General features: G+C 34.5%; 1 protein-coding gene across 1 annotated transcript; it reads left to right on the top strand.

Moving 5' to 3' along the window:
• Positions 1–430: 430 nt before the first annotated feature.
• On the top strand, positions 431–4,055 carry LOC131162341 (uncharacterized). The gene is made up of 2 exons (XM_058118707.1): positions 431–583; positions 2,584–4,055. Exon 2 carries the CDS (start codon positions 2,699–2,701, stop codon positions 3,689–3,691), a length of 993 nt encoding a protein of 330 aa, XP_057974690.1. The 5' UTR covers positions 431–583; positions 2,584–2,698; the 3' UTR covers positions 3,692–4,055.
• Positions 4,056–21,382: the final 17,327 nt, after the last annotated feature.

The following is a 21,382-nucleotide window of genomic DNA, read 5'->3' as shown; positions in this document are numbered from 1 at the left end:
ATTTTTAAGAATGTAAAATACATGCCATATAATGGCTGAATCGCTAATAAGCCAATGCTATGTGCTAGAGGAAATGGTAAATTGGTTAATATAGTGCAAACTTGATCAATAGTTCATTGCATTCAAGAAAAAAATTATCATTTTTGCAACAATACTAAGTGAATTGCGCATTAATAAATGGAAATATTGACGGAAAACGATTCGGATTTTCCCTAAGACTTATTTGATGCTTGACATGTGGCGATTTTAATAGCTGGAATCCATATTAGTGCTAGTGGAGAACTATTGTCATCAAAAAGTTGTGCGAGTTGCTTTGACCAGTTAAGTGATAGACCATAAAACCCTCATATTAATAATTTTTTTTAGCATTTAAATTTTTATTTAATCCAACCCCAATTCCTTGAGACTGCCTATAAGTACCTCATCGAATGGGAGAAGTAGGCACTGAGGTGTGGGGCTTTTATTGAGAGAGAGGGAGGGAGAGAGCGAGAGAGAGTATGTTTTCTTAGGGAAATCAAGCGAGAGAGTTTCTCTCTTTTCTGGGTTGTCCATTTTCTTCCTCTCCTTTTGATGCAAAGAGAAGGTAGAGCCTAAAATATAGTTAATGTTCTTAGTGCAAGAGTTCTATATCTTTTTTGTCCTCATAAATGATAGACGTTAAGTAATTTATTTTTTTCTAAAGCTTTCTTTTTTCATTTTTCTTTTTTTTGCATGACCATAACTTTGTGATTCTTGTTTCTATGAGTTTACTTTGCAATTCTATTTTTTTTATTTATCTTCACATATCGTTTTTGGCTCTATTTGTTTCCATCAAAAATGAAAATTTTTAAATAGTAAATTTTGGAATGGGTCAATGTCAATTTTACTTTTTTTTCTTTATCTTATATTTTTTTTTTGTCATATGATATTAATCTTCCTTGCTTATCCTTTCAATTAACGTTGCAATAGCAGCCTCACATACATTAATTTTTCTGTTCATCTGCATGTTTATTAAATGAAAGTGGATCTTCTAGAGTTTCTCCACTTAGCTACATATGATAATAATATGTTGCCAGCGTAACCACGAAAAAAGGTGCATGTGGAGGGGAGAAATTAAAAAAAAAAAAAAAAAAAATCCAATTCCATAAAATTCCATAGAAGAATGGCTCTAAAGGATCTTGATTTTTTTAAGCACGGTAAAGGAAACAATTAAAAACTTATTGACTAAATTTCTTTCTTTTTAATTTTTTTTCATGCAATCACATAGATCACAAAGATCATGACCATTTTTTTTCCTTTGATATTTTTATAAGGAGCACTTGTTGTGCCAAAATATTTGAAAGCCCTTCTATGTGTAAAATCTTCAAAATAAAGTGATTTATTGTTAGTTTTGTGGAGCTTTTTAGATGTTCATTTTTTCATGCCCCCTTTTATTCTTTTGATCACTTACAAATGTGTTACGCTTTTGTCGTCATCCCAAATGAATTGGATGATGCTACAAGATTCAACAAAAGCAATGCACGTCAAATGAACTAACATCCAATTCCAAGATATTTTGCGCTAGCTATTTGTATATATAGATATTAACTCTAACGATTTGATGTTGTGGGTTGGTAGATTGGTGAGATTTAAATTGTTTCTTTATTTAAGTGCTTTACAACAATAATCGAGTTTACTTGAAGCCTTCAGTTAAAGATATTGATTAGTGTGCACACATTATCTTACCTGACAAAATATTCAAATTTTGAAGTGCACGATCTACCCGTGATAATTGTATAACTTTTTAGTACTTATAATTTGTCGGATTCGTGTGGAGCCCATGCATACACCTAAACTGCAGAACTAATGATTAACTAAGGGGCCAGCATGAATGTCATGCTCTTACTACCTAGATATTTTTCTTTTTCAACTAGGGCGTGAAGCGACGCGCCTGAGATGATAACATGCTAAATTTTAGTTGAGTTAATGATATTGGCTAATTTTTACATTCAATCTACGGGCATAGAAATTTTTTAAGGGGTTGTCCAATGGATTGCCTGGTATTAGATGTGCTCCGAATCCTCTTCTATAGACTTGAGCTAAGCATGTTTACAATACAAACATGAAGTATCACGAGTTTGCAATATTAATATATATATATATATATATATATATATATATATATGAAATAATCAACTAAACGACAACCATTTTAAATGAAATTTTTAATTTTTCACATATGTTTTGAGTGTTACGCACTAGAAGAAAAACTTAAACATCCCTAATTACCATTAAATATGTGCGCCGACCAATAAACAAATGCCACATGGTACCCTCAGGGTCCTTTATTTTTATTTTTATTTTTATTTTTACTTTTATTTATAAGACCTCACTAGAAAGAGGATGAACCACAGTTCATGTGCATGTAAGCAAACGTGTTAATAAGCATCAATACACGTATCCAAATATATCACGACGTGTTGGATACTAGTAACTCCACCCAAAACCCATGTCATATACTACATAGATTTACTTTCCTGTTTAAAGTAAAAGTGAAAGAATAATTTTCCATTAATAAGGCGGAACCTTTTTGCCTATTGTTTTTTCCTTTTTCATTTTCTGCAGGTTAAGTAAGGCGGTGATTAATTTTTGGGAGTTTAATTAATTTGTAAGCGGCGGTTATCTTTCCCCTCAAGCAGCAACCAAGCTAGGGTTTGGAAGAGAGTGAAGAAGGAGAAGCATGGCATTAATGTCCAGGGAAGGGCTTCTTTGCGCCATGAAATCCGTAGTCTCAGCTTTTTACGGCATTATATTGTGGCCTTTATTATGCTTACCAACTTTCCTCGTCAAAACTACGATTCTCTACTGTTCCGAACGTTATATCCTCCTGCAAGGTCTCAAAACCCTAAGTCCTTCTCCTGCTACCACCGACGCACATCAGAATCGGAACGCACGCAATCCTAGTATCAACGATGCCAACGTCGTTTCATCATCGCCTTCTTCTCGGCTTCCTCCTCCTCCCCCTCCTTCCCCTCCTCCTCCTTCTCCTCCTTCTGCTCCTTCTTCTTCTGCTCCTTCTTCTTCTTCTTCTTCTTTGTTCAAGTCATTGGATTCTGAGCAATGGCCGGGGGCACAGTACCCTGCGATGGACGATTTGATAGGGGCAGAGAACGGGGTTTACATGATGATGAGTTGTCCTGAGCACGAAATCATAACTGGAGTAGCCGAGACGAAATCCAGGCCCTCCGTTCGCCGCCGCGAGACCTGGCATCGACGGTGCGAAACGGCGAGGATGGCCGAATACCCGCCGCCGATACCGCAGCTGGGACGTGCGGGTGAGGGACCGTGGGACCTGATCAGAGAGTACACGAGCGATGGAAGGCTGATCATTAGAATGGAGAGAAAGAAGAACCACAGGTGCATGGAAGCCCACAGGTCCCACAACCGCCTCGTGTTAAAGATGTTCTCCCAGACGGACCCCACAGAATATCATAATGATGATCACAACCTCGAACCATATGAAGATGATCGCCATTTAATGGAAAAAGAAGAAGAAGAAGAAGAAGAAACAGAGAGCGAGCCAGACGATGATGATGATGATGATGATGATCGCATGAAAGCAGAGGAGAAAGAAGACGATAGGGTCCCAGGTCCTGCAGCTTGGAGGGTGCCGTTTGAGCCCAGCAGTGTGCATTGTCACGGCGCAATTCTGACACAGCCTCTGGTTAATTAATGAAGTTTTTCAATTTGGTTTTTTGCTTTTCTTTTTTCTGCACCAATGCATGCAAGTTATCTTTCTTTGTGTTGTTTTTTTTGTGGGGAAGTGGGAACAGCTCTGATAATTGGTGGGGTGGTGGTGCGCATAGCCTGGAACTGGAAGCAGCCAAACGATGGTTTGATAGCAATGCGTAAGAAACAGGGGGGGCTTTTTGTCACCTCTGCCTTTATCTCTGTCACTTTCGTTTTGTGGGTCATTGAGTAGAGTACAGCCTTGCATATACGGTTTGTACTCGCAGCTTTCTTGAAAAAAAAAAAAAAAAAAAAAAAAAAATTATAATTGCGTGAGCAATAAAATTCAACCATTTCGTTTGTGGGAATTATTTTTTTCATTTTTGTCTTTTTTTTCCCCCCACAAAGATAATATATAACTTCCATCAAGTAACATAATTTCACATATCCTACGGCCAAAAAAAATAAAAATAAAGAAATCTATGCCTGATTTAGTTGTAGAAAATATTTTATATCTTTTATTTAATGAATTATAAAATTTCAACCTAATAGAATGGTAAAAAATAATGGGTTTGTTTAAATGTGCAAATCAAATAGATACAGTCTATTTTTTATTTATAGATTTCAAAATAATTGAAAAGACACAACTTATCTTTTAATTTTAAAAATTTATATAAATTAATATCTCGGATCGTACATTTTGACTTTAATTTGATTTTTTTTTTTTTATGGATTTGGAAGAAATTCAATCTATAATCATAAAATGCAAAATAAAAATGTTTTCCATAACTAAACACGCTATGTAGATCAGTATAATTATGCAAGAAAATTTTCATTGTTCACTTTTATTTTCCTACAGAATTAAAAAAAAAAAATCTAACTTATTTTTTTTGTTTTTTGATATTTTTTATAAAAAAAATAGAAAACAAAACAAAATTTTTGGCACTACCTTTTGTGGTAAAGAGTTCTATTTTTATTTTTATTTTTTCAAATAGCTACAAAAAGGTTACCTTATTTTTAAATTTTTAAATTTTTTTAAGGTAGACGAAAAATATCTTTTTTATTATTTAATAACTTTTTATTTCTTATATAATTTTTGAAAACAGTAAAAAACAATTAAGTGGGATTGCCTAACTATTTTCACAACTAAAGGAATCCTTTATTCTCTAATTTCTAATCTAAATTTTGAAAAGGCGAAAAATAAACTTGCAATTTTATAATTCTTAAAAAAACTAAAAAAAAAGTATATAACAAATTTATCTAATTTAATGAGCTCTAAATATTTTTTGTTTTTTTAGTATAATTTATACATATACTTGCAACTACTTATATAAAAATGCTTTTAAAAAAAAGTGCTCAATTTAATAAGTGTGGATAATAATTGTTAAACTAAAAAAGTGTTGAAAGTTATAAATGATGTTTGTTCGTATTTAAAGTAAATGGTATTTGGATACTTACTTTTATTATATGGTACCATATAATTATTTTTAAACATATTTTAAATTTTAAATATTTTTATTTTTTATTAAAATTATATTAATAATTATTTTAATTATTTATAATTAAAATCTAAAATTTCTATTAAAAAATTATATAAGATTACTATTTTAATTAGTAATGATTATTTATTAGTATATATTTATAACATATTACTATTACATTAAATTATGATAAAAATAATATTATTAATTAAATTAAAATTTTTAATTTATTTAATGTTAATTTAAATTAATAAATAATACTTGTTCAATCCAGAATTGAATTATAATAACTAATATATATATTTTTTAAATATATTTTAAATAAAATATTAACATTTTCATAATTTAAATTTTAAATAATATTTATATTGATTTTAAAAAAAAAATTGAATACTTTATAGTAACTAAAATAATATTATATTATTTATTAATTAATAATAATCTTGTTATTAATATATATTTATAGCATATGATTATTGATGGGTGGAGGAGACTCACTCAATCACTGGTTGTGATTGAACTTGAAATTAGGAATAGCTTCCCAAGAGGGGGGGTGAATTGACTTTTAAAAATTTCTTTTAATTCATTTTTAGAATTCTTAAACTTATTTTATTTCTTTTAACCAATTCATGACTTATTTGTTTAAGCACTCAAGAACTTAGTTTCTTTATTTAATCTTTAACCATACAAGCATCCAATCATTCAATTAACCAAACCAATCAACTATAATTAGAAAGCAAACAACCAAGTCAATACACAGTACTTATGTAATATAAAAACTTAAAATGGTTGTTTGTTGATATAAGCCAAATTTGAACCAAGCCCTATAGTAAATGAGAATTTATGCTTGCTGATGTAAAGTCCTATATAAATGAACCCAATCACTCTTTCTAAATATTTAGAATTCAAATAAACTTTTGTTAAATTTATCTTTGGGATGTTAACCAAGTAACGTACTCCCGTATGATTTTTGTAAGATATGGTGTAACCAATGTACTGTCTTTCGGTTTCCGCAACCCAAATCAAAATTGGACTTTAAGTTTACTTGATTTTCAAATATACGTAGTATGTATAATTTAGATATTTAAAACATCCACACAGTTGTATATGAACTGAAAATAAATAATAGGGAAAGAGAGAGTGAGACGAGAATTTTCATGAGGTTTGGCTTATACCTAGCCTACGTCCTCGCCTTTGGCAAATCCACCAAAGGATTACTAAACTTGTTCCTTTAAAGGGCGGAACAAACCTTTACAATGCTCCTTGGGTAAGGCTAGAGCCTGCCTTCTCCAAACGATATCCCCTTGTCCAGTCACTCCTTAACTAGGTTAGAACCCGCATCTCTAAGCAATATTCCCTTGCTTAGCCAATGATCCAAACAATCCTTGGAATCGTCAATCTACAAGAAATAAATCAAATAGATGCGTACAAATAATGCTCACACAAAGAGATGATTAGTACACTTTAGAAACTAATATACTTCAAATTCGAAATATCAAAAGAATGAAGTAAGAAACTCTATGTAAATATCACCGGATTACTTCTCTTTGATAAGGATCAAGAACAAAAAATAGGATGCTTCAGAGAAGTTGTAAAAGCTCAGAGATTTCTCAAAAATTTTGCAACAATTCAGAGCTTTTAAAACAAATAGCAAGAGACTTTGAGTGAAAGATAACTTGAAGGAATTTTCAATGCTTGGTTGATTTGTTTCACATAAACCATGTATATATAGGCCTCAAAAACACTTTCATTCATACTCCCCAAGTTTACTTGGAGTGCCCCCAAAGTTTCCAAAAACATTAGGGCGCAAGTCAATTAGATTTGAAAAAGAGAAGTTTAAAAAATCTGCCCGTTGTCGTACTTCAGTTGCCTGAAGTACAATTTCAGTAGCCTGAGGTACGTTCAAGAGCCTGAAGGCATAGGCTCGGGCACCTAAAGGTACACTGTCTTGTTTATTTGCTTTCTTACTTTTGAAAAGCATTTTTTCGGATATTAAAATAAAGTCTCTAAGTCCATATTTATCCCCTAATGAGTTTCATTTCATTCACAATGACATTTTTAACTTTGAAGTACTTACATGAAGATTTCCTAACAATATGAACATTTATTATTCTTTGAAACTTCATGATCATCTTGAAGCTTTAGGTTTATTTCATCTTCAAATGTCTTCGTGCTTCCTAGTTTGATCACTTCTTGACACACCATACATCTTTAAGCTTGATAGTGATCTTTCGAAACTTTGTTGAGTTAGGCTTTTTCAGATTCTTGAAAACATCATTACTTTAGTTTCTTAAATGAATCAGGTTTAGAAGATCTTTTCTCACTTTTCCTAATAAAAGCAACCTCTTTCAAATGTGAATAAGGAAAGATCTATATGTCTGGCTAGGGACTGGGATTATTGTTTTTAACATAGTGGACGGAAAATAATGGAAGAGTTGTCATTGATAGTGAATATTGGTTGAAAAGATTCCCTAAATTTAAACCTTTTCAAGTTCATACGTTTTGGAATGACCGTGTACATAATAGGGAATTAACGTGTGGTGAAGTGATGCAATGATTGGAATGATTATTTAATTATGCAATAGAGCTATAGTTTGAGAGATCTTTTGAAAAATGTTCATCATGTACAGTAAACAAGGAATAGGATGCATGAAAGAGAAATAACACGCTTTCTTCAAATGTCTATGCATGGGTGGGTTGCTTGTGCAATTAAGATGATTACAATTCAGAGCTTGTCCTAACTTTATGGGACCAGAGCTCTTACACATCATATTAATTATATAACTTTTCCCCTAAGGAAGTTCTACTTTCATCATCTGCTAAAGATTTTTCCAACTTCTTTGAGATAGACTTTATAGTATTGTACAAAGGCTTCACGGAAGTATTACTCATTCTTAGCTTCTTGAATGAATTAGGTCCTGAAGATCTTTTTTCACTTTTTCCTAATAGAAGCAATCTCTTTCAAATTTAAATAAGGAAAGATCTATATGTCTGGTCATGGATTAAGATTATTGTTCTTAACATAGTAGACGGAAAATAATGGAAGATTTGTAATTGATAGTGAACCAGGCGTATATACGAATTACCAGGAGCCGTCTGAGTGAAGGAATTCGAGGTCAATATCGGCCACAATTAAGATGAAATTAGATTCTGCAACAACCATGTCGGTGCATGCATGGGTGGGTTACTTGTGAAGATGCATGATTACAATTCAGATGGGCCAGTATAAGACTATTTTCGTAGCAGTGGACAGATAGGAACTATTGCTGATATATATTTTCTAGGAAGAAAGACCGTCAGTAATAGTCTTTATATTAGTGATGGTTTTCATCAACCGTCACTAATCATTCAGCTTAGCTAAGCAGCTAATCTATTAATTTTATTAATTTTATTAATAAAATATAAATTAGTGACTAAATGGTTATCAAAACACTCCAGAGTAACTTTAATTTATATTTAAATTTGTAATTAATTATTAATTCGGTTAACCAAATTAAAATATATATTAACCGAACTGATAACTGATGAACTGAAAATTGGTAAAATCGTAACCGATGAATCGAACTGACCCTATTTATTGACTGAACCGAATTGATCGAAATTGGTCGCTTAATTTGGTGAATTCGGGTTTCCCAAAATTATACATGCTCACCCTTAATTGGTACAATATTTTTATTTTTATTTTTAAATGATGCACTACTAGTGACGATTTAGGAGAACCGTCACTAATAACAGACTATTAGTGACAATTTTTAGAGTCTTAGTGACGGTTTTAAAATCATCACTAATAGTCTGATTAAAATCCCAAATTCCCTAAGATCTCCCTCCAACCTTTCCCTCCCCTTTCTTTCCCACCCTCCTTTCCCTCCCTCAGTTGCTCACCGTTGCTCGCCAAATCTCCTCCTGCCGCCGCTGCTCGCCAAAGCTCATCGAATCTCGCTGTAGTGATCCAAATTTTTTTTTTTTAATTATTACTTCTTTAATTAATTAAATATTATTAAATTGAATTAATTAAATTAAGTAATATGATGGATATATAAGTATATATATATATATATATATATAATATTTATATAATATATTAAAGTAAGGATGTAAGTATTTTATATATATATATATGAAAGCTTAATTATTAAGTTAACAGAATCATAGAGACATTTCAAATTTCCTTTATGCCTTCGATCATTCTCCAGTTCTCTCACGTCTCCTCCATCCTCCTCTCTCTCCTCATTTTCTTGGCCAATATTCGGTCGATTGAAAAACTGAAGATACTGTTGGGTTCCTATCTCCGCCACCGACATTTCTACTAGAGCGGATTTGTCATGTTAGCGGCATAGGCACCATTCCTCAAGAAAGGTATACTCCTTCTCTTTCCTTAATTTCTCATTAAATTTTCAGTTAAATCGACGATCGGACACCATCACGGGGTACTAATCTCAATCGTTGTCATTTTTGCCAAAGCAAATTTTCAATTTGGGATCCATAGGCACCACTCCAAAGTGAGAGTGACATTTAGGGAATTAAGAAAATTAGTTATTTTCAGGAGTTTAATTGTTATTTGAAATTTATGGACCTAGTAAATGTTGAAATAGTATTTTATTTAGGATTGATTTGATTAAATTAGGGTTATTGAATCAGGGTTCGGGTGAGTGCCGCAAGCATCATTTTGGGGTCCCTACTGGCGTAGTTCAAGAAATTAGGTAAGGGGAATATATTAAATCAGGATTTTTGAGGAAATAACTAGTGAAAAATGAAAATATTATGTATATATGTATATGATTTTCATGTGAGTTTTGAAAAGCCACCCATTTGAATTGTAAATTTTTGAACTCAGGGCTGTGCTATTAGATATTATTTGTGAAATTAAAATGGAAAGTTAAATGACAAATTTTTTGGTTAACTGTGTAAGGAATTAAATGTATATTTTCAGTAAATGAACGATGGCTATGGGTTGGCTTATTTTCAGTGAATGTATGAAATATGTTGTTAAATTGTTATGTATAAAATGAAACTTCTGTGTTATACTATGATTTATGTATGAGATGCAGGAAATACTGAAAATGTATTAAGAATTAAAATGTGATATAAATTATTTTGCATGTGTTTGGTAATGTTAAATTACAATGTATGGTTTGAGAACTTATGTGGACCAAAAAAAAGGGCACATTGCTATCACGGATATGTATGGTAGTGCTAGTGCACCCACACGTCTTAGATAGAGTGTGGAGATGGGATGGTCGATTGTGCTGGGGAAGGGTAGTGTCCCCCTAGAGTCTAGACTAGTGTGGGAATAGCCAATCGGACAATGTGATTGATTTAACTCTAGAGGGCCAACTAGGGTTAAGTCCAGCCTTCGGGCTGCACAACCCATCATGGGACGGAAGCATGATTAGGATTTATCACCGATATAAAGGGTTAAACGCATAATTGTAAGTTTAACCATGGATAATGTGGAACAATGGATATGGAAATGGCAGTTATGGAAGCAATGGATATAAGATCAACAGACGAAAATGACATGAAAATAGAATATGTGAAAACAGACATGCATATAAAAAGAGATGATGAATATGTGACACATGAATATAGAATATGAAAGTGAATGTAATGAATGGCACAGAGATAACAACATAAAGAATGTTGTAGTAAATTATTATCAATATTAAATATAGTAGTATTACATGTATTTGGGGTGGGGTATACTCTTCGTCTGAGGGCTTGCTGAGAAAGGCGAGTGCCCTGATAGGTATCAGATGTAGTTATGGGCTGCATAACGTGTTAGGGTAGAGGGAAGCTACTTGTATGAGTGGGTAATCTTCCCTATTTTCGGGAACTTATGCCAGTAAACCTTTATATGAATGTGTGAGTACGAGATAAACTAACCACCTGAGGGCTTGCTGAGTAAGGTAAGTGCACTGATATGCATCATTTGTGACTGTAGGTTGCATAGGGTATTAGAGTAGAAGGGTACTACTTGTATGGACGGATAATCACCCATATTATTGGGAACTCTTGTTGGTAAAATATCTTGCATGTATTTGAGTAGGAATAGAGAATGATTTCATAATTGTGGTTTATTTTAAAATAATGAATATACATATATATTGTACTTAAACCTCATGATTGTCACACACTGATTTAATGTATTCCATCAGTACTAAGATGTGTCTCACCTGATAGTTGATTTTCATCTTTTCAGGACCTTCGCAGGATCAAGCTTAGAGAGCTCGGGTTGTTATAGCATTTTTGAGAGAGAGAGAGAGAGAGAGAGAGAGAGAGAGAGAGAGAGAGAGAGAGAGAGAGAGAGAGAGAGAGAGAGAGGGTATGGATTGTTGGATATGTATATTCTTTTTGGGTTTGTTATTGTTTTTAGAGATGTATATATGTTTGTGAATACTGGTTGTTTGGAGGATATCTTTTGAGATTGTATGTAGATGTTGAAACTCTAGTATATTATGGAAGAATTGTTATTATTTCCGCTACATAATTGATATAAGGCCAGATACAGGTAATAGAACACATGGCACCCGAGCCCCATTTTACGGGTTCGGGGCGTCACAACGTGGTATTAGAGTTATATTCCAAATAACACTCCGGACCCTGGATTTTAGGGTCGGGGCATTACACTCGTTGTCGTTGCTTGTCGAAGCTCCAGGTTTGTACAGTTCTTCCTTGTCATCTTCTTCTTCTTCTGCTTCTTCTTCCTCATCATCATCATCTTCTTCTTCTTCTTTTGTGGGTTGTGTGTGCATGCATGATGCCTGCGTGTGTGTGTGCGTGTGTGTGGTTCTGATTGTGTGTGGGTGTGTCTGCGTGGGTGTGTGTGCGTGCCTGTGAGTGTGTGTGGATGTGTCTGCATGGGTGTGTGTGGGTCTGAGTACTATGTGTGTGTCTGCCTACAACAATCTGATTCCCAATCCCCCTTAATTGTTACATATAAGTTGTATGTTTTTTGAATGTGTTGTATAATTATGTTAGAAATTCGAGATTGAAGGATAGAATTAAATTAGTTTTTTTGTAAGTAGTTTAAATTTCAGTTTTATTTGATTCTTATTTTTGTTGTATTTGTTTATGTAATTATTCGATTCTTGTTTTGGGTATTATTATTTGTAATCGTATTTGTATACTTTTATAGTTATTATATATTCATTATTATTGCATTATTATTGTTTTTATTGATTGTATGTTTTAGATTATCGTTATTGTAAATTTCAATATTATTTAGTATTCCTTGTGAGTTTTGAAACAATTATAGATGGTGAGAGGCAATTTTGTTTAAACAATGAAAATATATTAAATATCATTTTTTTATCCCTAGTTTAGCTAATATATTAGAAATGGTAAAATGGAAGTAAATCAAACACATGTTCTTGTCATTTTAATACATGCATCCTTCCATATATAGGAAACAAGAACCAAGAAACCAAAACCCAGCTAAAATTCAAGGGATTTCTTGAAGTGCTTTTAGAGCTAAAAATTTCAATATCTCTATGCTTTACACATACTTGAAGTTATAAACAGTTAAAGACTCAATCTCAAGTCACTTGTCACCTAGCCAAGTGTTGACACCAAATCCAAATGGTCTGTTTATAACCAACAATTTTGATAACCATTTTGAGAAGATGAGTAAAGTATAGAAAATCAAAATACCGGTTCTCTAACTCACTATGTACTTTGAAAACGGATTCACCACTATTTTATTTGTTTAAAAAGATAAAAATAGAGGAAATTTTTTTTTAAAGAGGCCATTAATTCTTCAAATAATAAATTAATTGGTTAACATTCTATAATACATGTTCTAAGAATGGTTATTGCGCTTACATTGTGTATGTGTCTCTCATGAAAGAAATATAATTTTCTAATGCTAGATTTTTGAAAAACTTACAAAAAGTGATAAAGGTAATGATTAGTTGATTAACTAGGATAGATGACTAGGATATTGCTTGCTGGTTGGGTTGACAAATTATTTATGTTGATGCAGAGATTGTGAAATACATACTACTTAGTTAACAAGGATGTTGCATGCCGGTTAATTGAACAAATTGAGAACTGCATTTCATGTGTTCATTGAAGCTTAAATCCGTTCAAGAATGGTTACTATATCGTTCAAGAATGAGTACTATACATTCATGTCTCATAGACCATGTGAGACAAATCAATTAATGAAATTCAATTGATTATTAGTCATACTATGTAGACTAATAATCAATTGACCATGCTCATTATTTGTTTCATTTACGATTAGTGATATTTGTATTTCAACCATTTTTGAATTGTCCAATGTGCACAGTTTAGGAAGTTGTATTTACATTATTGTCATTGTTTACACTTTGTTCATTATCATTATATATTTCGAGTGTGTCTCTGTACTTGTGTTCTCTAGGTACATAGTGGGGTGTCGTGACAATTTGTTAGTGATGGAACACTAGCAACATGTTCACTTCCCCCATCTCATGTACTTGGAGCACCATGGGGAGATGCTACCGTAATTTAGAATGACTATGATGAAGGAATTTAAGAGATTGAATGCAATGCAAAAGCAACATTCCTGAATGGGATAGGATCCGTACCATTTAGATAGAAGGTTGTTGATTTTAGGATTCACAATGCATGCAGCATAAACATTATTCTAAAAATGTAATCAACATCATTTACTTGAACATGTTATAGGGTATTTAATGAACATGGATAAGAGTTGGATGAACGCTTGGGATAGGTTTTTGGATGAATACGTGAAAGGGGTACATGATTTCATAGAGTTTACGCATCCTTGTGCATACAAAGCTAGTAGTGTCACGACCTGCTCATTTTCCACATAATTTTTTTTATAATAATAGCATCATAAAATCAATACCACACATCTCACATTCCAGCTCAGCAGGTCACAATCCACCTGGACCCGTGGGTACCAATGATACATCAGAACATACAGCAGAAGCCTACGCAACAGAAAATGTACAATCATTTACATACCACCATATCATACATCACAATGTACTAGAATTACTACAATCACTGTACTTCCATATATACATCCCAAAAATGAAATCTAGGGACAAATCCCACAAAACCTAACTATCCCCACCAAAAACTTACCCTTTACAGAGGGTAGATAAACAACACTAATTCTGCGGGGCTTTTCCCGCTTTCCTATCCGAGGCTTTTGAAAAGTTAATAAGATTTAGGGGTGAGACACCTCTCAGTAAGGGAAATAAACTAATACTAGTGTGTGGCAACATGAGTATACCGTGTTCTACATATACCATACATATCATATCCTGTACTGTTTATCAAATTTGAGAAAACATATGAATATCAAAACATGACAGAACATATTGCATTTCATAAGCATATCTCATTTTATATCATAATAATAATAACATAAAAACAATCCTAGTAGGTTAGCTGGCTGTTGTCATATATTACCCCCACATGACTGGGTTGTGTGGCCCGAAGGCGGGACCTGACAATGGTTGGCCGACCATTGCCAAGTCAATAGTCTAGTCTGTAGGTCCGATGGGTTTGCTAGACCTGATCCGTACACCAGGGGCGATAACAGCACACTTCTTGAAAAATAACCACATCGACCATCCAATCTCACACCACTCCGTATAGCGGCGTTAACACAAATATCATGATCACGAAGACCATGGACACATAGCAACGGTACCGTGCAAGTGTTAGCTTAGACTAAGCCAACCAGGTTCTGATATCATATACATATACTAAAATCGTGATACATGAATATCTCATATCATTAATTATTAAATCAATCATATCATTTGCACATATACGTATATCATGAAAATCATCGGCCTGTACGCCAGTATTACACATTTTATCATAGCTCGGCCCGTACGTCAGAAAAACATAGCACAGCCCGTACGCTGACAATTCACAGTCACATAGCACAACCTGTACACCGGAAAATCACATTACATAGCACGACCCGTACGCCAAAAAATCACATCACATAGCACGGCCCATACGCCCTCAAATCACATAAAAATCTCGGCCCGTACGCCGGTTTTCCATTATAAAATTAGTATCATTCACATTCCCAGGAAACAGTATTCCATTACATTTTATACTCATGTCACACTAAACATATTTTCCACGTATTCAACATATCATCATTTAAACAATATTTTCCAAACATAAATCATATATATAAATATATTTATTTTTCCTGAAACCAGATGCTAGATATATATTTACATGTATTTTCTCAAAACAAAACTAACTTAGTTTATCCCCTTACTTGATTCCTGAAAAGCCCCTAAGAAAACCTTCCCCGCGCCCGTAGGGTTCCTAACTCAACACCCTGAAAATGAAAAACCCCCAGTAATAAACTTTAGTATTTCTACGTGTGTAACATTTCTTATAACTACCATTAAGTCAAATTCGGTTTAAAAAGCCTTACCTCAACTTAGGGATGATTCCCAACATCCTCAATCAACACCCCTAAAATTGAAAACTCTTAATATTAAACTTTAATATTTCAACGTGTATAACACTTTTCTCAACTGTCACAACTCCAAATATTGAGTAGAAGACCTTACCCTGGATTTGGAATGGAATCCAACTTCGTTTCCTTGATGATCCGCCCTGGCGGACTTGTAGAGAACTCCGCCAGGATCGTCATGGTAGCTTCGGATCATCGATCCAGCGACTGGTGGGACCGAAAATGAAGAGAGAAGGGAGAGAGAGTCGTAGAGAGAGAGAGAGAGAGAGAGAGAGAGAGAGAGAGAGAGAGAGAGAGAGAGAGATTTCTTAAAAATGAAGAAATTCCTTGATTTTCCATATTTATAAACAGCGGAATTCATCAACAAGCCCGTCCTTCGTCGACGAGTCCTTCACAAATTTCATCTACAAAATCCACCCCTCGTCGACGAAATTCAATTGGCTAAAAAACTTCTCTCAGTATTTTCTCGTCGATGAGCCCCTGTGTTCGTCGAAAAATTTTCTTAAGCCTTCGTTGACAAAGTTGACTGCCTCCTTCTATTTCCGATCTCCATTTTCCTCTCTTTATTATTTAAATACCATTCTAAATTCGGGTCGTTACAAGTAGAATACAATGTTCTTGCAGGAAATGCCAAAAATTAATATTCAAACACATTAATTTGGTTCGTAGAAATCTATTACGCTTCAAAATGGAGAAAACCTACACAACATGGGTATTCTAAGGTGAAGATTACGCAGTTCAGAGTGATGATGATAAAGATGAAGCTGAGGGGGCAAATATAGTAGGTGGTGATACACGTTTAGAAGGATTACTCGAAATGTTAGGTGACTTGCAAAGGGGGCTTACAGTGGACACGGAAGATGTCAATGTGTCGCGTACAGGTAATGATTCTACTTTAGTAGGTACCATACCTTGCGATTCTAGTATGTTAAATCGACTTAGTAAACCATTTTCTAATCTCGTGAGGGATGCACGGGTGCCCCTATATCCAAATTGTACAAAGTTATCAAAATTGGAGTTCTTGATAAAGTTGCTTCATGCAAGGACAATGCATGGATTATCTCATTAAGGTGGCACTTCCTAATGGTGAAATACTTCTGAAGTCCTTTTATGAGGTGAAGACATACATGCATGAATTGGTTCTCGGTTACATTCCAATACATGCATGTAGGTATGATTGTGCACTCTTTTATGGTGAGCTTGAAAATGCGAACGAGTGCCCAAAATGTGGTGAACCGAGGTATATAACTAATCATAAAAAGGATATAAAGACCCCCCAAAAAGTTTTGCGATATTGTCCATTAATACCGCGGTTGCAACGATTGTACATGCGCAGAAAGACTGCTGTAGGTATAAGATGGCATAAAGATAAATGTCTTCAAGAGGAAAAAACATTTAGCCATCCAACGGTCTCAAAAGCTTGGGCCAAATTTGATAAAATGCATCTGTGGTTTGCTAGTGATCCTCACAACATCAAACTTGACCTTGCTTTAGATGGGTTTAATCCTTTCAATAACATGAATAACACGTATAGCATGTGGCTGATTATGATATTGCCATACAATATGTCATCATGGCGATGTATGAAAGAACCCTTCATTTATATGTCTCTGCTTATTCCTAGACCTAGGGCACCTGGTAATGATATTTATGTTTACCTGCGTTCGTTAATTGACGAGTTGAAAAAACTATGGGAAAAAGGAGTCGAGACATTCGATGTGGAAACTGGGACAATATTTCAGATGCATGATGCAATGTTGTGGATAATTAATGATTTTCCCTCTTACGAAAACCTTTCGGGCTGGAGTACAAAAGGATACATAGCATGCCCAGTGTGTAATAAGGATGCTGGGTCCTTATCCTTGAAGCATGGATGCAAGTTATGCTTTATATGTCATTGTCATTTTCTACGACTTGGACATACTTGGAGGACTCATGGTGTTAGAAGCTTTAATGGAAAACCTGAATGAAGGTTGCAGCCAAACTGACTAAGTGGGAAATAGATATTAAACCAGCTCAGGTTGACTGGAGATGTGAAATTTGGGAAACCACCAAGCAGTAGAAAAAGGAAGCGTGCTAAGTGGAAGTTGAATTGGACAAAGAGAAGCATCTTCTTTGAGTTGCATTCTGCAAAGATCTTCCACTATGCCACAACTTGGATGTCATGCACATCAAGAAGAACATATGTGAGAATGTCATTTTTACATTGTTGGATATAAATGGGAATACAAAGGACACCATAAATGCTCTCCGGGATATAGAAGATATGAGAATACAGCCTGAGTTGCATCTAATTCGTGATAGGGACAAACTTCTCATGCCATCAGCCTATTATACATTTTTGATGGATGAGAAGAATAATTTCTTCAAATGGTTGAAATCAGTGAAGTTCCCTGATGGATATGCATTGAACATAGCTTGATACATAAGCACAAAGAAAGGGAAGATGTTAGGAATGAAAAGTCATGACTGTAACATCCTTCTACAACAGATTCTACCCATTTTGCTTTATGGACACTTGACTGAAGATGTTTGCTTAGTGTTAATTGAGCTAGGGATCTTCTTCCAATAGTCGTGCTTCAAAAAATTGAGCGTAAACGTACTTGCATAGTTAGAGGAGGACATCGTCATCATACTATGCAAGTTGGAGAAAATATGTCTGCCAGCATTCTTTGATGTGATGGTCCACCTAGTCATCCATTTATGAAAGGAGGCTATAATTGGAGGACCGGTGCAATATTTTTGGATGTATCCTATTAAGAGGTAAATTATAAATTCCTTCTACAATGTTCACATGATTTCCTCTTTTTTTTTTTTTTTTTTGTGTACAAGTCACTAATGCTATGTAAAATGCATAGGTTATTGTCCACTTTGAGAGGATATGTGCGCAATAAGGCACGACTAGAAGGTTCAATCATTGAGGCATACATTGACAGTGAATGTCTTGTATTTTACTCAATGTATCTACATGATATTGACACAAAGTTCACTCGTGAGGATCGAAATGCTGACGTTTATGCTATTAATACCGAAGATGAAGAACCGAGGAGCTCTATATTTTCGAGGAAATGTTCGGCCGTTCGGTGCACAGGTTTACAATTTCATTGATATAGATGACCTACGAAAGACCCATTTTTACATCCTCAATAATTGTGATGAAAATGTTCCATATATCGAGTACGTGGTTCCAAACTCCTTACTTTGCATTGTATTTACATATGCATATATATATATATATATATATATGTATGTATGTATATATGTGTATATACTTAGTTGACATTAACATGTACTATTGTTGCATATAGTGAACATAAAGTTGAACTTTTGACCCAAAATGAAAGGAATGTTGACAAAAGACATAAAAAGGAATTTGTCAATTGGTTTGAAAGCCATATAAGTAACAAATTTTATGTGAGTTCGAAACAATGTATATTTTCGTTTACTCATCTAAACTCCTTTTTAATTAATAGATGAAAATCATGTATTATAATAAAGAACCAACGACAACTAAAGATTTGTATGCATTGCAATATGACCCTAATCAACGAGTTAAAAGTTATAGTGACTGCATTGTCAATGACTTACAATTTCATACGAAGTCCCTCAAACTGCATAGAAAAACCCAGAATTGTGGGGTTACGGTGCTAGGCGCAGAAGGAGATAAGGAAATTGACTACTTTGGTATCTTGGATGACATTATAAAGCTTCACTATGGAGCCAACAGACTCATCCACATGTTCAAGTGTACCTGGTGGGACATTAGCAATAAAAAAACTGGCATAAACACGGATGCCTACTTTACTAGTGTCAATTTTAGCAAGACATGGTATCACAATGACATTTTTTGTGCTAGTGATGCAGGTAGAACAAGTGTTCTACCTTAAAGACACAAAATTGAAGGGTGAATGGAATGTGACCCAAAAAATTCCTCCCTAAAGTTTGTATGATATTACAAAAGTTGTAGATGCGGGGAAGAGTGTTAGTGAGGATGCTTTCCAAGACGATGAGCCATTTTGTCAGTGCAACAATGCAATCTATTGTCAATGTTGCCGAGGAAGGAGTTGATCCTATACCATTAAATAGGATTGGTGCCACGACAGAACTCATAGGGACTGCTGACATTGGAATTGAACCTTACGAAGATATTGACTTCATCGACAATGATGAAACTGATAGGGAAGATGAAACTATGGTTGAGTATTGTAGTGAAGAGGAAAACATATTAGAAAGTGAGGATGATACCGATATTAAGGATGTATAGGGGGTAAGTATGTTATGTTGTCACCATGTATGTGACATATGTAAATAACAGAAAATATATTTATTATGCATCCATATAATATCCAATTTTCTTATATTTACTTGTGTATTGTTTTGCAGACATAGCACCAGGAGGTCATTGTCACTGAGCTCAGTCTAGGCTCTCAACTACATCGTCTCCAGATGATAATCTGACATCCTCGAGATCGTCGAAGGATGTTAGTCCTCATGTGGCACTATCTGAGCCCTAGAGATCCTTACCCGAGGATGTTGATCAATCAACTGGGCATCAAGCCTAGGATGAGCTGTCGCCCACCATAATGAGCAACGTTGGTAAGGTTATGAGAATTTGATTTAGAATAATATATTTATGATCATACACGTGCATGCCAACAATATTATTCTTAATTAACTCTCTTTGCAACATTGACATCATCGGAGACATAGACAATGAGGTCAGGCCGTGGTGCAGCAAAGAACACGGTCCTCACGAAACACCTAGAGATGAAAGGGGGGCTGTGGATCTAGATCGATATTCCTCTAGGCTACGCAGCCCGGCTAAACGATTGGTGCACGAGTTGGACGTAGGAGCTCGACATTATATGCCATCAATATGCTTCAGTCACCTGGCTTAAATGACCACATGTGATAGAGGCTCAACGCTTGGTTCTCTACGAGCAAATCTTGGTAAGTAACTCTCAACCATTTCTTTTACTTTTAATATACTACACAATTAACTATCTAACATTCTATATGTATTTCATATGCAAGTAAAGTTTGACATGGACATTTTCATTGCCGACCATGTAAAAAAAGGCGGTGAACACTCAGTTGTGCGCTCGGTTCAAGAGCTATCACACTGAAATGCACAAAAATTTTGGGGTGATGAAAGATCAGGATAAGGCTCACCCATTCCATACGATCTCCTTGGAGGATTGGGAGGTGGTGTGTCGTCATTTTCGCAACCCGGCCTATTGTTATAATTGTTTTGTCATATTGATGTCACTAATTAATGAAAAGTCATTTTTTTTTTCGTTGGCTATCTATAAAAGAAATGCTAAGAATCGCAGCAAACTAGAGACGACGCATTGCGGTGGGTTGAAGCTGCTCATTAGGCATCGAAAGGTCATTTCTATATTTATATGTCTGATCATTACCTGACAAGTGTTATTTATGTTTACAACTCCGCATTAATATTAATTACATTTTACATGATAATGTATCGTGATCCCGAGACTGGTGACCTGACACCCGATCTTTATCGGAGAACACATAAGAGGCCATTGCGGGAGTGGTTCCCGGGTGCGGAGAATAAACATGTATGTCAAATATATTATTTAGTTCATTATTTTACTCAAAATGTCAAAGTTGTATTCTTATTTCTTCATTTTTTACATTTTCATGACTGAAAATAGGTGAGGATGGTCGAGCTGAGGAATGCACTGGTTCTAGAGGGAAGTGAGCCAATTTCAGATGACGACATCTG

The sequence above is a fragment of the Malania oleifera genome, chromosome 8, assembly GCF_029873635.1.
Source record: "Malania oleifera isolate guangnan ecotype guangnan chromosome 8, ASM2987363v1, whole genome shotgun sequence".
Taxonomy (NCBI): domain Eukaryota; kingdom Viridiplantae; phylum Streptophyta; class Magnoliopsida; order Santalales; family Ximeniaceae; genus Malania; species Malania oleifera.
This window is presented reverse-complemented; position numbering and strand designations above follow the sequence as displayed.

Coding starts and splice junctions, on each gene's coding strand:
- LOC131162341 (XM_058118707.1), top strand. CDS start 2,699: ATGGCATTAATGTCCAGGGAAGGGCTTCTTTGCGCCATGAAATCCGTA.